This window comes from Ranitomeya variabilis, chromosome 2 (genome assembly GCF_051348905.1).
Source record: "Ranitomeya variabilis isolate aRanVar5 chromosome 2, aRanVar5.hap1, whole genome shotgun sequence".
NCBI classification, from domain to species: Eukaryota; Metazoa; Chordata; class Amphibia; order Anura; family Dendrobatidae; genus Ranitomeya; species Ranitomeya variabilis.
The window spans coordinates 549,765,435-549,778,553 of record NC_135233.1 but is presented as its reverse complement, the minus strand read 5'-3'; the positions used below and the strand labels follow the sequence as shown (position 1 = coordinate 549,778,553).

Here is a 13,119-nt window from a genome sequence, read left to right as displayed (position 1 = left end):
GCTAATGTACGGAGCTAATGTCCGGAGATAAGTGACGTCACCAGTGTCCTACACCCAGGCAGAGCACAGTGGCCCCAGGCAGAGCACAGGGGCCCCAGGCAGAGCACAGTGGCCCCAGGCAGAGCACAGGGGCCCCAGGCAGCATATGGGGCCCCAGGCAGAGCACAGGGGCCCCAGGCAGAGCACAGGGGCCCCAGGCAGCATATGGGGCCCCAGGCAGAGCACAGGGGCCCCAGGCAGCATATGGGGCCCCAGGCAGAGCACAGTGGCCCCAGGCAGAGCACAGGGGCCCCAGGCAGAACATGGGGCCCCAGGCAGAGCACAGGGGCCCCAGGCAGAGCACAGGGGCCCCAGGCAGCATATGGGGCCCCAGGCAGAGCACAGGGGCCCCAGGCAGCATATGGGGCCCCAGGCAGAGCACAGTGGCCCCAGGCAGCATATGGGGCCCCAGGCAGAGCACAGTGGCCCCAGGCAGAGCACAGGGGCCCCAGGCAGCATATGGGGCCCCAGGCAGAGCACAGTGGTCCCAGGCAGAGCACAGGGGCCCCAGGCAGCTTATGGGGCCCCAGGCAGAGCACAGTGGCCCCAGGCAGAACATGGGGCCCCAGGCAGAGCACAGTGGCCCCAGGCAGAGCACAGGGGCCCCAGGCAGAGCACAGGGGCCCCAGGCAGAGCACAGGGGCCCCAGGCAGCATATGGGGCCCCAGGCAGAGCACAGGGGCCCCAGGCAGCATATGGGGCCCCAGGCAGAGCACAGTGGCCCCAGGCAGAGCACACACCAAATCGGAGGCCGAGGGGCCCCGCCAACCAAATCGGAGGCCGAGGGGCCCCGCCAACCAAATCGGAGGCCGAGGAGCCCCGCCCACCAAATCGAAGGCCAAGCGGCCCCGCCCACCAAAGCGGAGGTTGAGGGGCCCGGCCCCGCCCACCAAAGCGGAGGCCGAGGGGCCCCGCCCACCAAAGCGGAGGCCGAGGGGCCCCGCCCACCAAATCGGAGGCCGAAGGTCCCCGCCCACCAAATCGGAGGCCGAGGGTCCCCGCCCACCAAATTGGAGCCGAGGGTCCCCGCCCACCAAATCGGAGGCCGAGGGGCCCCGACCACCACATCGGAGGCCGAGGGGCCCCGCCCACCAAAGCGGAGGCCGAGGGGCCCCGCCCACCAAAGCGGAGGCCGAGGGGCCCAGCCCACCACATCGGAGGCCGAGGGGCCCCGCCCACCACATCGGAGGCCGAGGGGCCCCGCCCACCACATCGGAGGCCGAGGGGCCCCGCCCACCACATCGGAGGCCGAGGGGCCCCGCCCACCACATCGGAGGCCGAGGGGCCCCGCCCACCACATCGGAGGCCGAGGGGCCCCGCCCACCACATCGGAGGCCGAGGGGCCCCGCCCACCACATCGGAGGCCGAGGGGCCCCGCCCACCACATCGGAGGCCGAGGGGCCCCGCCCACCACATCGGAGGCCGAGGGGCCCCGCCCACCACATCGGAGGCCGAGGGGCCCCGCCCACCACATCGGAGGCCGAGGGGCCCCGCCCACCACATCGGAGGCCGAGGGGCCCCGCCCACCACATCGGAGGCCGAGGGGCCCCGCCCACCACATCGGAGGCCGAGGGGCCCCGCCCACCACATCGGAGGCCGAGGGGCCCCGCCCACCACTTTGGAGGCCGAGGGGCCCCGCCCACCACTTTGGAGGCCGAGGGGCCCCGCCCACCACATCGGAGGCCGAGGGGCCCCGCCCACCACATCGGAGGCCGAGGGGCCCCGCCCACCACATCGGAGGCCGAGGGGCCCCGCCCACCACATCGGAGGCCGAGGGGCCCCGCCCACCACATCGGAGGCCGAGGGGCCCCGCCCACCACATCGGAGGCCGAGGGGCCCCGCCCACCACATCGGAGGCCGAGGGGCCCCGCCCACCACATCGGAGGCCGAGGGGCCCCGCCCACCACATCGGAGGCCGAGGGGCCCCGCCCACCACATCGGAGGCCGAGGGGCCCCGCCCACCACATCGGAGGCCGAGGGGCCCCGCCCACCACATCGGAGGCCGAGGGGCCCCGCCCACCACATCGGAGGCCGAGGGGCCCCGCCCACCACATCGGAGGCCGAGGGGCCCCGCCCACCACATCGGAGGCCGAGGGGCCCCGCCCACCACATCGGAGGCCGAGGGGCCCCGCCCACCACATCGGAGGCCGAGGGGCCCCGCCCACCACATCGGAGGCCGAGGGGCCCCGCCCACCAAATCGGAGGCCGAGGGGCCCCGCCCACCAAATCGGAGGCCGAGGGGCCCCGCCCACCAAATCGGAGGCCGAGGGGCCCCGCCCACCAAATCGGAGGCCGAGGGGCCCCGCCCACCAAATCGGAGGCCGAGGGGCCCCGCCCACCAAATCGGAGGCCGAGGGGCCCCGCCCACCAAATCGGAGGCCGAGGGGCCCCGCCCACCAAATCGGAGGCCGAGGGGCCCCGCCCACCAAATCGGAGGCCGAGGGGCCCCGCCCACCAAATCGGAGGCCGAGGGGCCCCGCCCACCAAATCGGAGGCCGAGGGGCCCCGCCCACCAAATCGGAGGCCGAGGGGCCCCGCCCACCAAATCGGAGGCCGAGGGGCCCCGCCCACCAAATCGGAGGCCGAGGGGCCCCGCCCACCAAATCGGAGGCCGAGGGGCCCCGCCCACCAAATCGGAGGCCGAGGGGCCCCGCCCACCAAATCGGAGGCCGAGGGGCCCCGCCCAACAAATCGAAGGCCGAGCGGCCCCGCCCACCAAAGCGGAGGCCGAGGGGCCCGGCCCCGCCCACCAAATTGGAGGCCGAGGGGCCCCGCCCACCAAATCGGAGGCCGAGGGGCCCCGCCCACCAAATCGGAGGCCGAGGGGCCCCGCCCACCAAATCGGAGGCCGAGGGGCCCCGCCCACCAAATCGGAGGCCGAGGGGCCCCGCCCAACAAATCGAAGGCCGAGCGGCCCCGCCCACCAAAGCGGAGGCCGAGGGGCCCGGCCCCGCCCACCAAATTGGAGGCCGAGGGTCCCCGCCCACCAAATCGGAGGCCGAGGGGCCCCGCCCACCAAATCGGAGGATAAGGGGCCCCGCCCACCAAATCGGAGGCCCCCACCAACCAAATCGGAGGCCAAGGAGCCCCGCCCACCAAATCGAAGGCCGATCGGCCCCGCCCACCAAAGCGGAGGCAGAGGGGCCCCGCCAACCAAATCGGAGGCCGAGGGTCCCCGCCCACCAAATTATTCTTACATTTGAATAAATAAAGTATATATGGATTCTAGACTCCCGATTCTTTAGAATCGGGCTGCCATCTAGTCTACATATATTCCATGTTCATTCCCCACCTATCAGGCTCAGGGAATATAATATACACCTGTTTATATGGGATATGTGTTCATTCTCCTATTATCTACATATATTTCATGTTCATTGCCCACCTATCACGCTCAGGGAATATAATATACACCGGTTTATATGGGATATGTGTTCATTCTTCTATTCTCTACATGTATTTCATGTTCATTCCCCACCTATCAGGCTCAGGGAATATAATATACTCCTGTTTATATGGTATATGTGTTCAATCCCCTATTATCTACATATATTTCATGATCATTCCCCACCTATCAAGCACAGGGCATATAATATACACCTGTATATATTAGATATGCGTTCATTCTCCTATTCTCTGCATATATTTCATGTTCATTCACCACCTATCAGGCTCAGGGAATATAATATACACCTGTTTATATGGGATATGTGTTCATTCCCCTATTTTGTACATATATTTCATGTTCACTACCCACCTATCAGGCACAGGGAATATAATATACACCTGTTTATATGGGATATGTGTTCATTCCTCTATTATCTACATATATTTCATGTTTATTCCCCACCTATAAAGCACAGGGAATATAATATACACCTGTTTATATGGGATATGTGTTTATACCTCTATTCTCTACATATATTTCATGTTTATTCCCCACCTATCAGGCACAGGGAATATAATATACACCTGTTTATATGGGATATGTGTTTATTCCTCTATTCTCTACATATATTTCATGTTCGTTCCCCACGTATCAGGCACAGGGAATATAATATACACCTGTTTATATGGGATATGTGTTTATTCCTCTATTCTCTACATATATTTCATGTTTATTCCCCACCTATCAGGCTCAGGGAATATAATATACACCTGTTTATATGGGATATGTGTTTATTCCTCTATTCTCTACATATATTTAATGTTTATTCCCCACCTATCAGGCACAGGGAATATAATATACACCTGGTTATATGGGATATGTGTTCATTCCTCTATTATCTACATATATTCCATGTTCGTTCCCCACCTATCAGGCTCAGGGAATATAATATACAACTGTATATATGGGATATGTGTTCATTCCTCTATTATCCACATATATTTCATGTTTATTCCCCACCTATCAGGCACAGGGAATATAATATACACCTGTTTACATGGGATATGTGTTCATTCCTTTATTATCTACATATATTTCATAATCATTCCCCACCTATCAGGCACAGGGCATATAATATACACCTGTTTATATGGGATATGTGTTTATTCCTCTATTCTCTACATATATTTCATGTTCATTCCCCACCTATCAGGCACAGGGAATATAATATACACCTGTATATATTAGATATGCGTTCATTCTCCTATTCTCTGCATATAGTTCATGTTCATTCACCACCTATCAGGCACAGGGAATATAATATACACCTGTTTATATGGGATATGTGTTTATTCCTCTATTCTCTACATATATTTCATGTTCATTCCCCACCTATCAGGCACAGGGAATATAATATACACCTGTGTATATGGGATATGTGTTCATTCCTCTATTATCTACATATATTCCATGTTCGTTCCCCACCTATCAGGCTCAGGGAATATAATATACAACTGTATATATGGGATATGTGTTCATTCCTCTATTATCCACATATATTTCATGTTCATTCCCCACCTATCAGGCACAGGGAATATAATATACACCTGTTTATATGGGATATGTGTTCATTCTCCTATTATCTACGTATATTCCATGTACATTCCCCACCTATCAGGCTCAGGGAATATAATATACACCTGTTTATATGGGATATTATTATTATTATTATTTATTGTGTTCATTCTCCTATTATCTACGTATATTCCATGTACATTCCCCACCTATCAGGCTCAGGGAATATAATATACACCTGTTTATATGGGATATTATTATTATTATTTATTGTGTTCATTCTCCTATTATCTACGTATATTCCATGTACATTCCCCACCTATCAGGCTCAGGGAATATAATATATACCTGTTTTTATGTATCTATGTTGATTTCCTAATATTCTACATATGTTTCATGTTCAGTTCATATCCAAGATATATAAGAAATCTATAACATCTCTCAATCTCTTTGGACCTATAAGTTATTATGCTCATTCTTTTTATTTATTCCTTTTCTTCATTCTTTTTAGGATGTCCCAAGCGTTGGTGTTGAAAAACACATGGTGGGAAAGAAAGTGCATGTGCCTTATTTTTAAGGCAATCCTGATGGAAACCCCTCTCCAATCGAGGCCGAAGAAGAATCTCCCAAAAAGGAGCATTTCCTGAGGCTATGTGCACCCCACATCTCTAAGATGCCGAGGTGAAGCCGGCGGTGTTTTCCTGAAGCGGCCATGCTGCCGGCCTTGCTCCTCCGCTGCGCCCCAGGAGGATGAACCCTGACGTGGCTTCCTGAAAAACCTCCACGTGAACATGGCACGTTAGAAAAATGTATTCGCCATCCTTCCTGGACTCAGACGAGCAGGTTCTACGCCACTGGTCTACACTCAGACACACTGCAGCCAATAGGAGGGACTCCCAATTTATGACCGGCAGTGAAAGGGTGGCCCTTTATTGTCCGGAGACGTTAATGACTAGATCTGGTCATCTCCTGTAGTCAGTCCTGACAGGAATCTTCCTATCCGGCTACTTTCTATACCGTGTCAGTGAGTGGCACAGTGAGGGCAGCCGTGCCCGCCATAAACATGGCGCCCCAGCGCTTCCTGCCTGTCGGCACGTACCAAGCGCGTCACTAACTCAAATAATACGTCACCAGCACATTACACAGTGATAACAAGCCTCCCATTGGCCGGCCGAATGATTGACATTATTTCTGCCCATTGAGGGCCAGGTATGTTTTTATACAGAGACTCTCCCCTGTCGCTGATTGGCTAAGAGCTTCTAAGTTGTCTGTGAGGCCAGTCCCGGGATGGAGGGATGAGAGGCCCGGGCAAGTTCAGTTGGGAAATCCCGAGGAGGCGCTGCGGCCTGTGATACTGGATGGCGGCAGTATGGACACCGGAGGAGGGCCGGGTGTCGAGACCGGGCTGCTGCAACAGATCCTGAGCCTCAGCCTTGTCCCGCGGGTCGGAAATTCGACTGTGTGTTCAACGACTCTGTGCTCCTTCCCTGGTGAGCGGTCTCATATAGGACACGGGGTCGGCGGCACCGGTCACGTGTCAGGTCTCCGGGGTCCTGGCGGTGGCTGTCAGTGAGGTGCCGTCTGTGTACTGGAGGGGGCGCTGCAGCCGGACGTGGTCACGTGCTCCTGTAGGCAGCTGTGTCATGCAGGCGCTATAGGCGGTGTGCTGATGTAACGCGCTGGTCACGTGATCCTGCCTCCAGGAACCCTGATTCCAGCGATGTCACATACTAGGCTGTTTGCTGTAGTGTTGATAATAACTGCGTTATCAGCAGGAGATTATCACTGGAGGATTAGTGAACCACTGCCAGGTAGTCCTCCATATTCATGAGTGCTGTGTAACCCTGCACAGCTTTCTGCCTATGCACAGTGTGCCTATCGGCGTTGTACTGAGAGGCCTAACAGATCAGTGTGATAAGTGCAGCAGGCAGCCCAGTAAGTGACAGCTCTCAGGAATCGGATCTCTGCCCCTACATAATACCAGCTGGTGATAGATCCCCTTTTTTGGCTTTACTCACCTTCCATGCTAAGTCTTCACCGCTGCACCGATCTGTGTCAGACATCACCTGGACAGTGCTGCAGACGATCACTGAGCTCAGTGATTAGCTGCAGCGCTGTGACGCCTTGTTATGACACACTGCTTCTGATACCAGTACATCCCTTTATCTGTGGCTCTCAGTTATACACAGCAGATTTCCCACTTGTATCTGTCCTGTGTGAACAGACGGCTCCTGTTAGATGCCTTGTATATCGGTGCCTCTGATTGGCCGCACAAGCCGCAGCTGCTGATTGGCCGGTGTCTGCGCTCTCACACCGATCCCCTGTCTGTCCCTGCAGAGATGTGGTATGGCGTATTCCTGTGGGCACTGGTGTCTTCACTCTTCGTGCACATCCCCGCAGGACTGCTGGCTCTCTTCACCCTCCGCCATCACAAATATGGAAGGTTCACGTCGGTGGGCATCCTGCTGATGGGCATCGTGGGGCCGATCTCTACAGGGATATTAACAAGTAAGTGACTCCGTAAAATGGATGGAATGATCTGACTATTCAGTGGGGTGTGTGAATAACGTGTATTTATTATATATATCGGATGCAGCACACTGAAAACAACGGGCGCCAACGCTTTCATAGGAGAAAAAAAACTTATGTAAAATCGGGCACAGAATGTTTTTAGATGCTGTATATCGAATTATGATTAATTTCCTGCAGTCTTGTATGCATATTTTCAGCTGCGTTATACAGTCTGAGATGTCAGAAATCTCATGCACACAGCTTGGTTTTTTTGTTATCAGAATTTTGTGCTTTGCTTGGTTTTTGCACAATGTCGCCTCTTTCAACAGTTTTTCACCTATTGAATGAATGGCTGCTGGAAAGGTTTTGCTTCATTTTTTTTTTTTCTGCCAAAACCTGATTCTATGGAATAAGACTTTTTTTTTTTCTTCAACAATAAACTTTATCAGCATGCCAAAATCAAAAGAAAAATCAAGTAGTTTTCCTGTAGCTTCTTTCCTGCCAAGAGATCAAAAACGCCCAGTGTAAACTTACAATAAGCAGGAAATCTGAAGGTTCACTTTCCATATTTTCATTTGTGTTTTAGGAGTGCCTGTAACATGGAGAGTGGGGGCGTTCATCACTCATGCCCCTTCTTCTTTTAACCCCTTAGTGACGGAGCCAATTTGCAGCTTAATGACCAGGCCAATTTTTACAAGTCTGACCACTGTCCCTTTATGATGTTATAACTCTGGAACGCTTCAATGGATCCCACTGATTCTCAGATTGTTTTTTCATGACATATTTTACTTCGTGTTAGTGGTAACATTTCTTCGATATTACTTGGATTTATTTATGAAAAAAAAACAAATATGGCAAAATTTTTGGAAATTTTGCAATTTTCAAACTTTGAATTTTTATGCCCTTAAATAAGAGAGATATGTCACCCGAAATACTTAAGAAATAACATTTCCCACATGTCTACTTTACATCAGCACAATTTTGGAAACACATTTTTTTTTTTTTTGTTAGGAGGTTATAAGGGTTAAAAGTTGACCAGCGATTTCTCATTTTTCCAACAAAACTTACAGAACCTTTTTTTTTTTTTTTAAGGACCACCTCACATTTGAAGTGACTTTTGGGGGTCAATATAACAGAAATACCCAAAAGTGACACCATTCTAAAAACTGCACCCCTCAAGGTGCTCAAAGCCACATTCAAGAAGTTTATTAACCCTTCAGGTTCTTCACGAGAACTAAAGCAATGTGAAAGGAAAAATTTAACATTTTTACTTTTTTTCACAAATTTACTTTGGAACTATTTTTTTTTTCACAAGGGTACCAGGAGAAAATGGATCACAAAATTTGTTGTGCAATTTCTCCTGAGTACGCCGATACTCCATATGTGGGGGAAGCCACTGTGTTGGTGCATGGCAGGGCTCGGAAGGGAGGGAGCACAATTTGACTTTTTGAACGCAAAATTGGCTGGAATCAATGGCGAGCGCCACGTCGCGTTTGGCAACCTCCCGATGTACCTACACAGTGGAACCCCCCCCCCCCCAATTCTAACTCCACCACAACCCAAACCCCAACACATCCCTAACCATAACTCCAACCATAACCCTAACCACAACAACCCCCTAACCACACCCTTAATCATAACCATAATCCTAACTCTAAGGCTATGTGCACACTCTGCGGCGTACTCTGCGGGTTCTCCCGCAGCGGAATTGATAAATCTGCAGGGCAAAACCGCTACGGTTATCCCTGCAGATTTATCGCGGTTTGTTTTGCGATTTCCGCTGCGGGATTACTCCTATACTATTGATGCTGCATATGCAGCAATATGCAGCATCAATAGTAATGGTAAAAATAACACCCTCTGATGTCCGGATCTCCTCGGCGCTGCACGCGGCGCTCCGGTTCCAAAGATGCTGTGCCGAGAAGGACCTTCGTGATGTCACGGTCATGTGACCGCGGCGTCATCACGGTCATGTGACCGCGACGTCACCGCAGGTCCTGCTCGCACAGCAACCAGACCGGCCGGCCGCGTGCAGCGCTGAGAGGTGAGTATAGCATCATTTTTTATTTTAATTCTTTTTTTTTTTACACTATTTATGCTTCGCAGGGCCTGGAGGAGAGTCCTCCTCTCCTCCACCCCGGGTACCACCCGCACATTATCCGCTTACTTCCCGCAACGTGGGCACAGCCCCATGCGGGAAGTAAGCGGATCAATGCATTCCTATGGGTGCAGAATCGCAGCGATTCTGCACAAAGAAGTGATATGCTGCGGGTTGTAAACCGCTGCGTTTCTGCGCGGTTTTTCCCACAGCATGTGCACTGCGGTTTGCGGTTTCCATAGGGTTTACATGTTAATGTAAACGCTATGGAAACTGCTGCGGACCCGCAGCTGCAAAATCGCCGCGGATCCGTGGTAAAAACCGCGAAGTGTGAACATGGCCTTACACACCCCTCGCTCTAGCCCTAACTTTAGCCCAACTCACTTTAGCCTAACTCTAACCCAAATGGAAATAAATTTATTTTTTTTATTTCATTATTGTTCCCTATCCAAGGGGGTGATAAAAGGGGTTTTTAATTACTATTATTTATTTTGATCACTGTGATAGGGTCTACCACAGTGATCAAAATTAACCAATAGGAAAATCTTCCTATTGTTGCTGATGCCGGCCGGCAAATCTCGGCGGGCGCACTGCGCTTGCACCTGACATTTTCTTACTGGACGAAGATGCCGGGCGACATCACGGTGGGATTCCTGGACTCTAGAGGTACAGGGGGGGGCGATGGTGGGACCCTATTTCTCCTCTGATGGGATCGCACATCAGTAAAAATCGATCGAATCACGTTCTCTGGAGAAATTCCGACTCTGGGGGCGCTATACACTTTTTCCGGTGCTGTGGTTTAAGTACCCTTAATTGCCGCCGTGAATAGGTGTATCGGCGGTCGTTAAGGGATTAATCAGCTTTTTCTGAAAGTTAAATTTTTAAAGGGGTTTTTCAGGAATACGTTTTCTTCCGCTTATCGGCTTGTGTAGGATTGAATTAATTAAGAGCTGTTACTCCTGTGACACCTCTCTGCAGTGGTCCCCAACCAGTGGCTTCCAGCTCTGAGCTGTATTGGTGTCCTCAGGGGCATTATTTCTTGTATTTCTTATTGAGGAGGGTCCTCCGGGAGCATTGCTACATGTAAAGGGGACATTGTTACCTTTTTGAAGGGGTACTCAGGCCATTACTACTTTATTAGGGGCTTTTGGGAGATTATTCCTTTTATAAATGGGCACTTTGTACATTATTACTTGATAAGTGGGGCGCACTTGGGGCATTGCCACTTGAGAATGGGGGGACGCTTGAAGCATTGCCACTTGAGAAGGGGGGCGCGTTTGGGGCATTGCCACTTGAGAACTGGGGGCGTGCTTGGGGCATTGCCACTTAGAAGGGGGGCGCGTTTGGGGCATTGCTATACTTGACAAGGGGGGGCGTACTTGGGGCATTGCTATACTTGACAAGAGGGGGCACATGCTTGGGGCATTGCTCTACTTGACAAGGGGGGGGCACACGCTTGGGGCATTGCTATATTTGACAAGGGGGGGGCACACGCTTGGGGTTTCTAAAGTTTCTTTGCCTAGAATGTGGCTTGTGACCCTCTGAGCTGATTGTGGCTCTGAAGGTGAGGAAGGATGGCGACCATTGATTTATAGGGCACAGCCGTGATGTGATGACTGCAGCCAATCCCTGTGCTAAGCTTCCCTTCTGATGCAGACAGCACAAGCCGTGGAGCGGAGTGATTGTCTGCAGCTATAAATACCTGAATGCTTCTTCCTATCGTGGAGTAATGGCGCCCTCATATTGGTATATGTATCTGGCATATTCTTATGATAAGAGGTTAATTTTGTGACATTTCAGCCATTGACACTTTTGAAAGCTTCAATCTGCCATTGCCATTTTCTTTTGTTTTGTAGGTGCCGCCATTGCTGGGGTTTACAGAGCTGCCGCCAAGGACATGGCTCCTCTCGTCGCTCTGGTCTACGGCGTGGGACAGACCTTCTGTGTGCTTGTCATTTCCTTCTTAAGGGTTTTAGCGACTTTGTAACCTAATCCATCAATACCTTCCGGACCTCCGAGTATGCACATTGTGGCTGGACTTGGCATTGAATGAGGAAAGCTCCACATCAGAGCCGCGCAGCTATGTCTATATTACAATGGAGTTTCTGATTGTCACATTGCCTTCACACAAGTCCTCCTAGAAGGCCAATCACGGCGGTGGTTCTGGATGAGCCGATGCCAGCAAGTTCAGCGTTCTATTTTAGAGAATAGACTTAGGATTTCTGGTCCTGGTGGTTCTGTACCTGGGCTATGGATACAGATGAGGGGCTTCCTGGGGGATAACGCCCGGATACACTGTGACGTCCGTACATGAGCCCCAAACACTTATGTCCAGGGGAGGAAAATCATTGTATGAGGATCCTCCAATAGCGAGGCCCAAGTATCACGGCTGGTGTAACCTAAACCAGTAGATGGGAGCTTCTGCTTCATGGCAGAGGGCACCGTTACTGGGACAGCAATTTGCCATGTAGCCGGGGTCTTTGGGTAAATTTGCGCAGTTGAAAGATCTGCCCAATATTAATTTTGCATTGAAAAGATTTTACATAAATCCACAGACTGTCTGTTTTATGCTGCAAAATCCACACAATTCGGAGCAAATATTTCCGCTGTGAAAAAGCTGCAGCTAATATGTCCCGTGTGGACGTCTTAAAAAAAAAAAAAAAAAAAAAAAAAAATAAATATATATATATATATATATATATATATATATATATATATATATATATATATATATATATATATATATATATATATATATATATATATATATATATATATATATATATATCTGTGCCTCCCTGTATTTTTTTTATTTGTTTGGGAGCTTTTCTTGTATTGTAATTAATCCTTTCTAAAGCCAATTCTGCCCCATTTGCTAGATGGTATTTTAACTTTTTATTCAGTTGATTTTAAGTCTTAATGCTGCTGAACCCGGATTGTTTTATTTTTTTTTTCTGGGATTGCAAAGAGACGGGGAGTGCGTTCTGAAAAGAATCTCTCCCAGTGTTTATTGGCGGCCAATGAATGTTAATATTTTATTTTTTCTGGTTTTAACTGTTGTAAAAACTCCCAGGATAACTTTAGAGATGGATAAGTAATGGGTAATAATGAATTTTGTATTATTTGAAATAGGCAGCGACATTAAAGGGCCACTGGATCAAAATGCGAGACGATTCTCAATGCATCTAAAGGCCGCCCCATACACATTGGACCAATGTCGGCCGAACCCACCCACAGACTGGTTTGGCTAACACTCCAAAGTATGTGGGGGTGACAAGCAACTGATTGTCGGATCGGGCATGTCCAAATTCGGAGATAAACCACCGGCAGAGATGTCTATTGCCTGCTTTCTCGTAGAGGACACAGGAGCGCTCGACCAGCAGATGGGAGAAATGGGCAAAGCTTAATTCGGCTGACAGCCATGTAATGTGTATGGCCGACAATACAGAGCCGAGTCGGGGTGAACGCCCCTTGTCAGAGCTATGCTCTCCATGTAGCCTACAACATG

General features: G+C 51.2%; 1 protein-coding gene across 1 annotated transcript; it reads left to right on the top strand.

The window, feature by feature from the left end:
- The first annotated feature begins 5,513 nt into the window (after positions 1-5,513).
- Positions 5,514-12,259, top strand: TMEM170A (transmembrane protein 170A). Its single transcript, XM_077288181.1, has 3 exons — positions 5,514-6,492; positions 7,340-7,510; positions 11,468-12,259. The coding sequence occupies exons 1-3, from the start codon at positions 6,372-6,374 to the stop codon at positions 11,596-11,598; spliced, it is 423 nt and encodes a 140-aa protein (XP_077144296.1). The 5' UTR covers positions 5,514-6,371; the 3' UTR covers positions 11,599-12,259.
- Positions 12,260-13,119: the final 860 nt, after the last annotated feature.

Bases quoted from the DNA above. Each gene is read 5' to 3' on its own strand.
- TMEM170A (XM_077288181.1), top strand. From the start codon at position 6,372: ATGGACACCGGAGGAGGGCCGGGTGTCGAGACCGGGCTGCTGCAACAG. The intron at 6,493-7,339 runs GTGAGCGGTCTC...CTGTCCCTGCAG, and splicing joins GACTCTGTGCTCCTTCCCTG to AGATGTGGTATGGCGTATTC. The intron at 7,511-11,467 runs GTAAGTGACTCC...TTTGTTTTGTAG, and splicing joins CTCTACAGGGATATTAACAA to GTGCCGCCATTGCTGGGGTT.